At 51.1% G+C, this 12,361-nt stretch overlaps 6 protein-coding genes across 6 annotated transcripts; 2 read left to right on the top strand and 4 right to left on the bottom strand.

Annotated features, from left to right (window-relative positions):
- Nucleotides 1-45: 45 nt before the first annotated feature.
- K460DRAFT_369806 (uncharacterized protein) lies at nt 46-1,121 on the bottom strand. The gene has a single exon (XM_040934032.1). The coding sequence runs from the start codon at nt 982-984 to the stop codon at nt 292-294; it is 693 nt and encodes a 230-aa protein (XP_040784355.1). The 5' UTR covers nt 985-1,121; the 3' UTR covers nt 46-291.
- Nucleotides 1,122-3,259: 2,138 nt separating this feature from the next.
- On the bottom strand, nt 3,260-5,102 carry K460DRAFT_369804 (uncharacterized protein). The gene is made up of 2 exons (XM_040934031.1): nt 3,342-5,102; nt 3,260-3,281 (listed from the first exon to the last, which is right to left on the bottom strand). Exon 1 carries the CDS (start codon nt 4,746-4,748, stop codon nt 3,552-3,554), a length of 1,197 nt encoding a protein of 398 aa, XP_040784354.1. The 5' UTR covers nt 4,749-5,102; the 3' UTR covers nt 3,260-3,281; nt 3,342-3,551.
- A 190-nt stretch (nt 5,103-5,292) lies between these two features.
- K460DRAFT_344981 (uncharacterized protein) lies at nt 5,293-6,834 on the bottom strand (the record flags this gene model as incomplete). Its single annotated transcript, XM_040931265.1, has 1 exon — nt 5,293-6,834. The coding sequence occupies one exon, from the start codon at nt 6,832-6,834 to the stop codon at nt 5,401-5,403; it is 1,434 nt and encodes a 477-aa protein (XP_040784353.1). The 3' UTR covers nt 5,293-5,400.
- Nucleotides 6,835-7,537: 703 nt separating this feature from the next.
- Nucleotides 7,538-8,755, bottom strand: K460DRAFT_369801 (uncharacterized protein). Its single transcript, XM_040934030.1, has one exon. The coding sequence runs from the start codon at nt 8,680-8,682 to the stop codon at nt 7,678-7,680; it is 1,005 nt and encodes a 334-aa protein (XP_040784352.1). The 5' UTR covers nt 8,683-8,755; the 3' UTR covers nt 7,538-7,677.
- Nucleotides 8,756-8,865: 110 nt separating this feature from the next.
- K460DRAFT_319169 (uncharacterized protein) lies at nt 8,866-11,311 on the top strand. Its single transcript, XM_040930413.1, has 3 exons — nt 8,866-8,922; nt 8,984-9,023; nt 9,071-11,311. The coding sequence occupies exons 1-3, from the start codon at nt 8,910-8,912 to the stop codon at nt 11,076-11,078; spliced, it is 2,061 nt and encodes a 686-aa protein (XP_040784351.1). The 5' UTR covers nt 8,866-8,909; the 3' UTR covers nt 11,079-11,311.
- A 176-nt stretch (nt 11,312-11,487) lies between these two features.
- Nucleotides 11,488-11,943, top strand: K460DRAFT_358489 (uncharacterized protein; the record flags this gene model as incomplete). The annotated part of the gene is made up of 1 exon (XM_040932111.1): nt 11,488-11,943. The coding sequence occupies one exon, from the start codon at nt 11,488-11,490 to the stop codon at nt 11,941-11,943; it is 456 nt and encodes a 151-aa protein (XP_040784350.1).
- Nucleotides 11,944-12,361: the final 418 nt, after the last annotated feature.

The following is a 12,361-nucleotide window of genomic DNA, read 5'->3' as shown; positions in this document are numbered from 1 at the left end:
GGACGCTTGAAGCTATTCATGTTAGCTGATGCAAATGCAGGCTCTAAAGTTGATTCATAGCTTAGTTTCTCCATTACTATCTGACTTTCATACTGGGTATATCGCAACCCCCCTAAAAGAATAACGCCGCACTCGATTACCACTGCTAGCTAAGAAGCAATCAGGACAGTCTACCCAAGCGCCAGCCAACCGTTACAACATAAGAAAGAGATAATGAGGTGGTGCAATCTATAATACCAGTCCACGAATCATTCTAGGAGGCGTACCAAATATCGAAAAGCACGCTCGCACTCACGACCCATAAACAATCCTCTCCCTCCTCCATCCACTCAACGGCCGCCACTCCTCAGTCTTCGTCCTCTTGATTCGCCTATACCGGCTCCAGCTCTCCTTCTCCTCGTCCTTTTCTTCATCTGCCCAAACGCTATCCCTCCTCCTGCTGCTTCGATCTCGCGATGTAGACCGCTCACGCGTCTCCCACGCCTCGTCTGACCACTTCTCACGGCTGCGGAAGAGATCTGCAGGCCAGAGATGCGAATCATGGTGATGGTGGTGGTGGGAGGGAGGAGACGGCTTGGGCTTTGAGAATGTCGCCTTCACTTTGAGCCGAAACTCGCGCTCGTCGGGGTCACAGGTCTCCTCATCGTCTGAATAGCTATGCCGATCAGGCGCGTACTTGTACGTCCTTCTCGTCTCGTAGCTCCTTCGCCTCTCATCGTCTTCGTCGGAGTGTTTGTCGCGCCAGATGTTGTAGCGCTCGAGTTGGGTTGGTTGGTTGCGGACTGTCAACGCGCGTGAAAGCTTGCCTGCCTTCTGAGTCGACGAGTAGGGATAGTCGTCGTAGCCGTCATCTGCGTCATCCGAGAGTGTAATGTTACGTTGGCGCTTGTTGGAGTCTCGGCGGACGATGGGACGCGAGTAGTTGGTATCATACTCCGGAGTGCGCTCGCGGGTGCGAGTCCGGGTGAGGTGGAGGTAAGACATCGTGGGATGCCCGATCAGGTGGTCTTTCTTGTGCTGCTGTGACAAGCGCTGACGGTAACAGTAGTACTAAAGTCGAAGGTCGCGCAGATAGATGTGGATGTATCCGGTATGCTGATGGTATTGCAAGAATATATAGGCGTCGTGATGAAAGCAAAAGGCAAACACAATCCTGTCCTTCCACGCAATCTATATACCAGGAGACACGAATGTCTCAACTGCCTAGCAGATTTCAAAAGCAATATTCCTGACCATCCCCCAACATGGCCCCGTGCACCCAGCCATGCACCGCCACTTTTATGTGGCTCAAATCGTGGCCGTTCAAAATTCCGCGTTCCTGATTGGCTCCTAGCGCCTCCACATGCATGAACTGCTCACCGCATGAACATGTTGGGTGCCTGACGCTAGGGTTGAGGCTTGGAGAATATTGGTATAAGTGACGTGCATTCATGATGATCCTGGCGGTGTGTGTGTAGAGGAGGGGACATGCAAGCTGAAGCTCATGTCGCCACGGTGAGGCAGTGAGGCAGTGATGTTGGAGGTGTGTGGGGGCCGCGCTGGAACGTGACGATGAAGGTGGTGGGGTCACTGATGATCACGGGTACCTGCCGCTCGCAAAGATGTGGTGAGACTGGTCCTTTGAAATATCGCCCTTCTATTCCGATACGTTCGTCCACTATGCTGACATGTTCAAGAGGCAGAGCCGCACACTTTGCCGAATAGAGGAGCTTACGACGCTGCTCAGTCATGCGCTTCTATTATTCATCACCTGGGATAGAAGTTGATCACTTGGTGGGGGCCTCTTCACGGTCACTGGAGATGAAGAGTCGTCGTGTCCACCTTTACGATTAATAAGGCAAATTTCTCCCGAGAAGGCCACCCTGGAAGAAATCGTCACAATGGCATTGCCAGTCTGGAGCCTCGATGAGTCAAATTGGACTCTGTGGAGGCTGTGTCTGGAATTGCCACGGGTGTCGTGGCTGCCTATATCGAGGATTTCGAGGTTGCATCGGGTCCGGGAGGCCTACAACAATGAGTTGACCAGGAGACTGACCCTGTTTGACAAACGGACACAAAAGTTTGCTTTGGAGCCGCATACTTTGCCCTTCAGTACGACACTGAAGCAGGTGTCGAGTACATGTGACGTTGACGCCTCAGCCCATCTCCTTCGTGTGTCCTTCTCCTTCCAATTCCACGTGTTTCCTTTCATGGGCTGGCAATTCGTAATGATGCCCGCGATGCTCTGATTGTCAAGAGTAGCCAGCCCATCTCCCGTCCAGCCAAGCGACAACATGTTGTAGCCATACAGGCCATCCCCATCGTATCCAACTCGACTTTCCAGGTAGGTGTTGAGTGCATACTGTCCATACTCTTCCCACGTCGATGAAATGTTCCTCATATAAAGGCCTCCGCGTAAGTCTCTGCAGTCTTTTGTAGGTGCGTGGATTGCGACAGGACATGCTTCAGGCAGAACCAGCCAAGTCAAGGGACGGATTGGACGCCGGCAGAACGCAGATCTGTTGTTGTTCCCCCACCGAATCCTATCCAAATGTAGACTTCCAATGGATTTTTTAGTAGAATGAAATGGACCTGCAAAGTACATACCAGAACTGGCTGGGTGGTGTACTCAAAGGCTTACTCGAAGTACCTTTACAGAACCAGCGATAGCTCAACTAGGGCGTAGGCGCTTTGGAATCCCCTCACAACAGGCCCACCTACGTTAATATTACTAGGTAGAGAAATTCCAAAAGATCAAGAAAACCAGTCTATCAAGAGCAAGTCTTGCGAGTTGGAGGAGGCTCAACCCCGCATAGATAAACACGAAGGCGGGGTCAATTTCTGTACCTGTAGAGGAGCGCAATAGATTCTTACATCCACAAATAGAAGAGCTCCATCTATCCTCATCTAATTACAGCAACCAGCAGTACCATATTCTAACCTCACAACGTCCTTTCAGCCTCAGTTAACATTCAGCCACTACGTGTTCCATTTCTTGGAATATTCACAATCCGTCCTGCCGCAATCGCCGTTGGTAATTCTCTTGTAAGCGCCCTCCCACTTGTAACTGTCCTGCCAGACATCGGTCCATGTAGCGAAATGGATAGATCGACCGAGAGTGGTTCGCAAGACGTAGACGCACCTACGGTCAGGATATGTTAGAGGACTCATATGCCAGAGGATCAACACGAGATGGGAGAGAATGTTGATATAGGCACAAGGTTCAGCGAGTGGTCTTACATGTTGATAGGCGAGGTTGGGATTATATCCTTAGTTTGTAGTGAGGTTTGAGGAGGAATGACCTGGGTATTGCGGACAATTGATTAGTTTTTATTTATCGTGCAACGGGGCTTGCTAAATACTCCCTATCTATCGTTGACCGGAATCACGTCTGTTGAAAGCACACGATGTAATCCTTAGCATGGAGGACAGACTGATATGATAAGGCTACCAATCAACTAAACCCACGATCGAAGTGACAGCCGGAATAAGCAGCATGCTTGAGGTAGGGTCCACTGTGGCATTGACAGCTGTTCGTTGGCAAGGCTGAGTGAGTCTGTCATTGGGCGCGTTTACGCCTGTTGATCTTCCCCAGTGTCTCCACCCAATGTTTGTTCGCTTTCTCTGAGGCGTTGTGTCACAGTCGCTGCAATTCCGGTTGGAAGGTCGCATTTCCTCTTTTCTTCTGTCGTTGGTTGGTCTGCAGCGGCGTCGCTAGCAGTGTCTTGTGCCTCGTTCGATGCTCTTTTCAAAGAATCGCTTGGTCCTCTTCGCGCGACAGTACTTCTCCCAGTTGTACTTCTCGCTGCATTACCATCTTTCTGTGCCGTACCCACATGTGAAGACCTGCCCGTTCTCCGTGCGAGTCTTGCAGAACGAGAGTCAAGCTCAGCGTCGTCCTCCCGGCGCTGTCCATTCTCAGTATCATTCCCATGCTCTTGTGGAGGAGCATCATCGGCGATCCCAAGCCCTCGCAGCTCCCCAGTTATCTTCACCCCCTGGCCTCCAATTTTTTCATCCTTTTCCTTCACTTCAACCCATGCGCCTCTCACCTTCTTCAAGCCCGTGAACTTGGGAAAGCTCTGATCAGCCCCGCTAGTATCTAGATACCCTTCTTCCGGCGGTGCGTATCGGCCCGGCATATACTCATCACTAGAACGGCCAAGTGTGAGGTAGTTTCTGTAGTCATCCCGAAACTCGACAGAATTCGAGAACTTGAGACGCTTGCGCTCCGGTAGAGATGTAGTGCTGTAGGAGCGTTTGGGCGATGGCCGATGCGGAATTGATACAGTCTGCTGCTGCTGCTGCTGTATCTGTTGATCCTCTAGCGCTTCACTCCGTTTACTGTCCATTTCTGACTGTTGATGGGTAGGTGAGTATGAGCGAGTGCGCTTGATGCCCTGATGGTGTCCCGCTCTATCTTGCGTATTCACCTCTGCCTCTTGCCATTCCTCTTTACTCCCATCTTGCTGCTCTGCGCTCTGCTTCACGGGCGCCTCAACCCCTATCAACCAGTTGTCGAAATCCATATGTGTTTTTCGGACTTTGGCCACCGCAAATTGCTTGCCGTGATGCTTATCGCCTTTTTGAACTAGTGGTGCGTATTCTTCGTCCGCAGCCTGCATAGCATCGTAGAGTGCACTGAACCGCTGGCACGTGTCACAGCCTGTGATTTCGGTCGCGTCTGTTGCAACAAGGCCTTTTGGCGAGACATTTGCAAGAACTCGGTCGCAGGACTTGCATTTGATTGGTCTGGGTGTGGCGGCCATTGTAGGCGCAGCACGAACTAGAAAGTCGAGATTATAGAGTAGCGCTGTGTTTGTTTTGAGCGGCGGATTAGTCGGGAAGATCCTTTCAGTCTATTGCGACAGACCGATGCGGGGCCAGCGCAGTCGCTCGACTCCAGAGTTTCGAATAGTTGAGGCAAAGTGCGGATGCGGATGCTGTTGTGTTATGTGGCGATAAATAAGTGAATGCGAAACAACAAGATTATCATGGAGGAACGGATCTTCGCCACGATCGCCCGAAGAATGAAGGACCTAGAGACGCTCATATACCGGCAATAGCCCTCCTAGACGGAAAGGAAACAAGTAAACTTTCGAGGATAAGGGAAGAAACCCGCCTTGATGACTGGGTAACGTCGTAGGCAAGCGTACGCAGTATCTTCATCGCTCCTCCTGCTGCGCTATCGATAATCCCTGCTCGGCATCCCCACAGTCGGGATCAGGGACACGATGGAGATAAACACAAACGTTCAAGATGGCTAATCAAGGCGCCTAACAGTTACGATAGTTGCTTACTAGTTTGAGCATTTACATTCCTTGAACTCGTAAAGCGTAAATCATTATTCCTTGGCTTCCGGACGCGGGCTCCTGGTCCTGCGCGCTGTGCCATAGAGCGCAAATGTAAGCTAAGCAGACGTCAAGTGACGCTATCGAAGAAATCCTTGTCCTCTTCCATCAACTTGTCAAATTCCTCCGTCGTTGCGCGCATCAAGTCCCATTTGAAGAAGTACTGATGCGTGCGGTGCCCCTCCCAATATGCCTTACACATCTCCCTCCAGCTCATCCTCCCCGCCATCTTAACTGTTTCATCACTTAATTTAACCTTCTTGCTGTTGCTACCTTTGTCCGTCTCCACAAACAGCATCCGCTCTACACTTCCGAATACACCCTGTAATATGTGCACAACCATTGGGATGTCTGCTGAAGGTATGCCCTCGAGGTCCACTGTTAGAGTGAGAAGGTGAAGGTCGCGCACGAGGTCTTGGATCTGGCACCGCCAAAAGTACTGGAGTGACGGCGGGTTGGTGACGACTGGAGGCTCCAAAAGCTCGAAGACGGGGTCGGGTGCGAGCCAACGGATGCAATGCAGTAGTGCAAGCTTGCCGAAATGGAACGTAAGGCGTCTAGTTTCCAGGCGATTGATCGGTCCAGATTGCCAAAGGAAATTGGTGAAGCCAGTAAGACCGAAGTGGAAGTCCGTGCTATGGAAGACAAACGGAACCAAACTCTCGTTGATGGCTTTCGAGATTCGAAACATGGTTGAGAGGGAGATGGGTGATGGTTCGTTTCTATTACTCTTGTGGATGAGATGAGAGTCGTAGCAGAGATTGTAGGCTCGCGTATGGCAAGCAGCCATGCTCAAGATCATCTCCTGGAGTTCTAGCGGTAACCTGCTGAAGGGGTGAAATAGTGGGCAGATCGGGACGGAGTCTTTGGGGGCAGGCGGAGGACCAAGCAATTCAGATCGGGATTTAAGGGAGTCGTCCAGGTTGCGTCTGCAGGTCCCAGCGTTTGCCTTTTGCGCCTCGAGATGGCTAAAGTAAATCTTACTAAAGTACTCGCGCGCTGATATCCACCCTGCGCCGCATCTAACCACAAGTTTGTAGTAACCGTTCGCAGAGCCTTGTAATTGTCGCACCTTTTTGTGCTCTCCATCATCCTTGGTGTCACCTGGGACACCTCTTTGCCACTCACTGAAGTTCAGTTCGGATCTAAATGGCTCCATAGAGTCGTGCCGTCTGTGATGTCCCAAATTTCGTCCTTTACTCGTCGGATTCTCCTGCGGTGGAAAAAGTCGAATAATGATCTTCTTCCTCGCATCCGTGAACGTATTTTCTGTAAGAATACAAGCGACCGATTGACCTAACCCTATCCGTGCTGCCACTTGCGAATCTGGAAATATACTGATTTTGCCTTGGAAATGCGCACTCGAATCGTGATTACTCGACCACTGTGTGAGATGGTGTAAAAATGCCCTCCGTTGCTGTTCTTGAACCCAGTGCTTATTTGATGGATTGCGCGGAGTTTTTCTACTTGGCGAAGTCCTTGTTTGAGATGACGGGCTGGACATGGGACTCCTCAAAAACTTTGCGGAAGGGTTGGTTGGTGTCTTTGGTCGTCGACCCAGGTCGAGGCTGTCTGGTCGGGTCATGTTTCAAGATTGAATCAAGATGACCGATAGGAATAATGACCCCCGAGTGATCGTTTGTGACGTCAAAGGGCAGTATCGCCGGGCATCAGGATGCTAACGTGAGTAGCTCTCGTGATAGGCGTCACAAGCGAGGTGAATGTGAGGCCTGCGTACAACCCCCCGCGCTTCCAGTCAAACGATATGGTTGTATCGGGTGGTGACCTGGCAATGTACGCGAGCGGAAGGTGAGCAAACAGTGTCTATCGACTAGTGTTCAAGATGGAAGCAAGTGTGCATACTGCCGGAAATATCAACCCGGAGATGGGACAAAAAGCATCAGGTCGGTGATAACGTAACGCTAATTATGTGCTGGAGAAACACACGAAAAGATGAAGACAAGCTAGAGCGAAGGAATGCTAGGATATTGGACGAAACTGGTCTGCTGGTAATGTTTGGGATGAGAGGTTGCAGCCTGGTGTTTGTTCATGACGATGGAGCTTGATGACGCGATGCCCGTGGCGATCGGGGCTGATCGTAGAGGTCGCTTGACTTAGCGCTAGCCTATCTCTGTCGTGACTCTCACGCGACCGTTTGTGAACGCTTCGAGATGCAACATTCTACAAGAACAGAATAAGATATCATGTGCGCATGGGGGGAGGTTAAAAATCCTATTCTGGAAACAACATTCCATGTAGGTATAATTGTCAAAGCAAAGGTGCCCAGACTTTGCGAATATCTTACAAGAGCGTACACAGAATGTACAAATATTAGCTGCTGCCCAATTCAACCCCATCCCCACCAGTGCTTGATAGTGTCACCAAATGTGGCCTGTCCTGCTTCCCTCCTCTTCATGCGTTGTATCCGCTCTTCAATAAACGTCTCTTCTACCTGCTTCGCCATGCCTGTCGATGCTTTCAACTCCCCCAAGACCGCCATCCTTTCAATTTCCTGTTGTTCTGGCGGTAACGCAGCAAGCTTCTTCTCATATTCTCTCCGCGATTCCGGCTTGATGTGACTCCATATGTCATTCTCAGTCTCATCCTCAGTATACGGATTCCTGGCCCCTGATACAGGCGCGGCTGTTGATGACGCTCCAGCCATTGATCTTGCCATGTTTTGTTTCGACATCACACTCTCAAACTTTGGCAGCGGCTTCCCCTCCTCTTTCGCCTTCTCAATCTCGGCCTCCTGCTGCAGCATCTGCTGGTACAACTTATCCGCATGCATCTGTATTCTTTCATCCTCGTCAGGCGTCCGTGCATCCATCGTCATGTACCCCAGCGCCTTGAGAAACTTGGATTGTATATCATAACACCGATTGAACTTTCGTGATTCGGCGTTGCACATTGTGCCCGCGGACCACCATGTCGCTGGATGTCGAAAGCACTCGAATTGCTCCAAGTACTCTAGCGCGCAGTTTTCCATGGCAACTCGTCCGACTGAGGCTCTGCGGTCATTGTATGCATCCACGAGGTCGCGAAGGCGGTCTTGCTCGGACTTTCCGCGGTCGTCGAGGACGTTTTGGGGCGTGTAGTTCTTCCAGAGGTGGGCGTAGCGACCATCTTGAAACTGAGATTGCGGAGGTACTGCTGGTTTCTCTGGTATTGCTGGATGTGATTGCGATTGTGCTTGTGTAGGTGCTGGTGGTTCGCTTGGCTTCTCTTTTGGCGGGGATGGTAATGTAGGTTTCGGGCCCGTAGGAGCTTGTTTCTGGAGAAAGTCGCGGAGCGATGGATCGAGCTGGTCTTGCGCACTCGCACTGTTACCGCTGCCCCAGAGCCAGCCCATGATTGACTAAATGTGTAGATGCACAATTGAGGGTGTTGACATTGTACGGTGTGAAAGTTGCGGTGATCGGCGGGGATTGGTGAATGTTTCCGCCACCCAAGCTGCAAGCTGCACGCTCACGTGCTGATAGCAACTAGCGCGATCCCCGGCGTCATAACAGAGGGACAACCTCAAACACGCGGCGACGGGACAACCCTGGAATACCAATTGTTACGCCCACCATCTATATGGCGCCCATCGGTATGAGCATGAACATGCTACATTGCTTCGTGCTTGGGATCAATCACTAACTTGCGCCTAGATCGCCGCGGGCATCGACAGCAGCGCGTGCGCGGCGCTGGGTACGCTACTCTTCGTATCCAATATCTGTATATACTAATAGTAGCAGGCCGTCTTCTGTACAGGCCTCTTTCGGCTTCAATTTTGGCGCGCTCGGAGCTCCACCTGCAAAGCAATCTTCCCTTCCCCCCAAACCAGCGGCGCGTCGAACACCAGCCCAGAGTACACCGCGCGGCGCGAATGGATCCGCTCAGCGGCACCGAAGCGCGTCGGCTCAGCGGAGTGGTAGCTCGAAGCGAAAGAGCACGCCCAAAGACCTCACCGTGACGCCGTCCTTAGGCAAGAGGAAGCGGGGCTCGACACACGCGCAACCAGGCCCAGACGACGAAGAGGAGGACGAGCTCAGCCCGGAGCGGGAAGAAAATGTACGCTCGATTGAGAAGAGCAGGAGGGTTGTGGGTACGGTCTCGCCCATACGGGAAGAACTTGACGATGTGCCGGATGAACTATCAATCCTGGATGAGGGCGGAAGTGCTGCGCGCAAGTCGGTTTTGAACAGGACTATGGTTATGAATGCCACGCCTGTGTCAGTCCTGGCGAAAAAGCGGGCTTCTTCTAGTGGTGGGCGACACAAGACGCCCAATACAGACACGGCTAGGAGCCTGTCTGTTACTTCACGGCAATCGATCTCGCGAAGATCAAAATCCACAGACCCTGGACCTGAGACACCTAGTGTGCTTCCAAACGGCCGACCGAGTATTGTGTTAGCCTCCCGTTCTGGGCCCGAGTTCAACACACCAGGCGCTGCCCAGGAAGAGGAGAGTGAAGACGAGCTATCACCACAGATAAGTGAAGTCATTCCACGTGTTGTCGCAAAGGAGCCACGATCACAATCCAACACACGAGATGACAATGAGATGGAGGTGGATGAGTTGTCTTCGCCGATACCACATGCGCTAATCCACGAGACATCGGGTGCACAAAATGTAGAAAAGGGGCAAAGTCCGAGCAAGGAACCAGGGCCAGCTACTGTACACTCACCGGCTAAGACCATTAGGCCACAATCGGTAGGGGGTAGTGAAGAAGACGAACCTGTCACAAGTGCCCCAACTGTTACGTCTACTCAACGCGGAAGCCCGCAGAAACCTGGCAATCAGGCAACACCAGCAACACGTAAACCTAGAAAGATAAGGAAACCGGATACACCGGTGGAAGAAAAAGTGGACGAAGAATTAGAGGAGCTCTTCCCCGAGACTGAACGAGTGCACCGCCCTGGGAAAGATGCTAGACACGAGAAGGAAGTTGTAGAAGTCTCTGAAGTCTCTGATGTTGAAAGGGAGTCGGATGAATACGAGGAGCCAGAGCCCGAAGAGGGGCTAAATCCCACCCCTCGACCTATTGCGAGATATCCGTCACCCAAGCATGTACAGCGTGTCAAACCTTCCTCCGAAAAGCCATCACGTAAGCGCCAGAAGTTCTCCGGACCTAGACAAGCCATTTCAGTCATGCGTATCAAAGGGTCAACAGTACGTGGTATCACAGTGGCCGACACAACACGTACGATTCTGGAAGAGACTATCGACCATCGTCTCAACCGCATTGCCGAGAAAATACAAACGTCGTCAGATGTGGCACAGAGAAAAGCCTTGCGCAGCGAGATCAATCTGTCACTCTCGTTCAAAGAAAGCCTGAATGAGAAGCTGCTCGACCTACAGGACGCTAATGATGTCCTAAGCATAAACTTGAAGAAAATGAAGCTTTTCAAACGCGATAACGCCGAGCTAAGGAAGGACATCCTCGCCCTCCAGAACAATAGACAGGAGGTTGCATTAGAGCACGACGACGTCCAAGCGGAGTTTGAAGCTGAGAAGGCGATAGTTGAAACGAGAAATACGCTGAGCGCCAACATGTTTGATATTGAAGCTGCGATTCAAAATGGCCGCGAGAGTGCACGCAAAGAGGGCAGAGAGGACGAAGGTCCGGAAATTCCACTAAGCATGTTACTTGAGACGGTGGGGGGAGATGTTGGATCATTCGGTGGTGGTTTATTAAGCAACGTCAAGGGGTTCAATGGCCTTTTGGAGCGAGCTGCTGGATGGTTAGAAGGCAGGGCTTGAATCGTTTTCTTGTCGACGCGGTCATTTGGTTAAGACCACTTTGGTTTTAGGTTGCATTTCGTTCATGGGATACCCGGCAATATTGCCAATGGAAGGATGGAGTTTATTGCACTTCTAACTCTAATTTGATCTCAGCACTGGAATTGTAGTCCATATCGTCTATGCCCCATCACCAGTACCAGTCTGGCTGGAGAAGTGCACTATTTCGGAGGGTTAATTGAGGCTGACTCAGCGTACTGGTTGCCCTGTCCACGGACCGTGATGAAAGACCTCTCAACTCCTCTACATTGTGATCGTACGACTCTATTGTCCACAATGCCTTCACTCATCAAGTCTTGCCTCTATATCTCATCACCTCATCCTATCCAATTTCTAAATTCTCTCACAACCACCGGAGCAATCGTTCAACATGCACAACCTCACACTTGAAAGCCTGCCTACTGCTCGTGCTGCGATGGCGCCTGTCACATCTGATTCGAACAATACAGCACTCCATCTGTTCATCATTATATTCATATTCTTGTCCCTGTCACTGCTCGCGCACGCTTTAGCTTATTGCTCAGAGCCCGACGTAGATGTCGAAGCAGCAACTGTAGCAGATATGACCCCTATTGTCTGTGATGGCATTCATGAGGGGGGGCTACTAGAAAATAGCGATGGGGAGTCTTTGCCTGAATACTCCGAGATGGATCTGTATGGCGCACCGGTGTACAAGGACACCGACGAGCGTGAGTCGGGGGTATGGAATGTGGCGACGATGTCGATGATGGGGATCTCACGAGCTTACTGGATGCGTAGCCGAGTGTTCCTTCGTGGTGAGCTGCTAATAGTCAGCGCAGCATTACATCCTCTTGGGAACGTTTAGTCCATTCATTTGTGAGCGACTGAGTGGGTTCACTTCTTGAAGTACGACCACAGATTGGCGGTAGCTCAAAAGGTAGTCCCGGGGCGTAGGCGCTCTGAAGTCTTTCTGTTTTGACCCCACAAAATATCATGTTATTCTCTCCCCATCTTTTACTTTTCTTAATGAGATTGCGAGTCTGTATTCCTAAAGCTTTAAGTACATCGATTTAGGGTACTGATAATGTCCTACAGCAACCTTCTTTTATCGTAGTATCACCATGATTCACTCAATCTTTCATTGACTCGAGTAACATATTATTTTTCGTCTCGCACTATCCACGTGCCACTACAACGCGAATGGGTTCACACTAGAATATGGCGCCTGTACCAACCCAAAAAAGAAAGCGCTCGTTCGCACTCCGCTCCGCGGTACATTCTGT

This window comes from Cucurbitaria berberidis (genome assembly GCF_010015615.1).
Source record: "Cucurbitaria berberidis CBS 394.84 unplaced genomic scaffold K460scaffold_5, whole genome shotgun sequence".
In the NCBI taxonomy this organism is placed as follows: Eukaryota; Fungi; Ascomycota; class Dothideomycetes; order Pleosporales; family Cucurbitariaceae; genus Cucurbitaria; species Cucurbitaria berberidis.
This window is presented reverse-complemented; position numbering and strand designations above follow the sequence as displayed.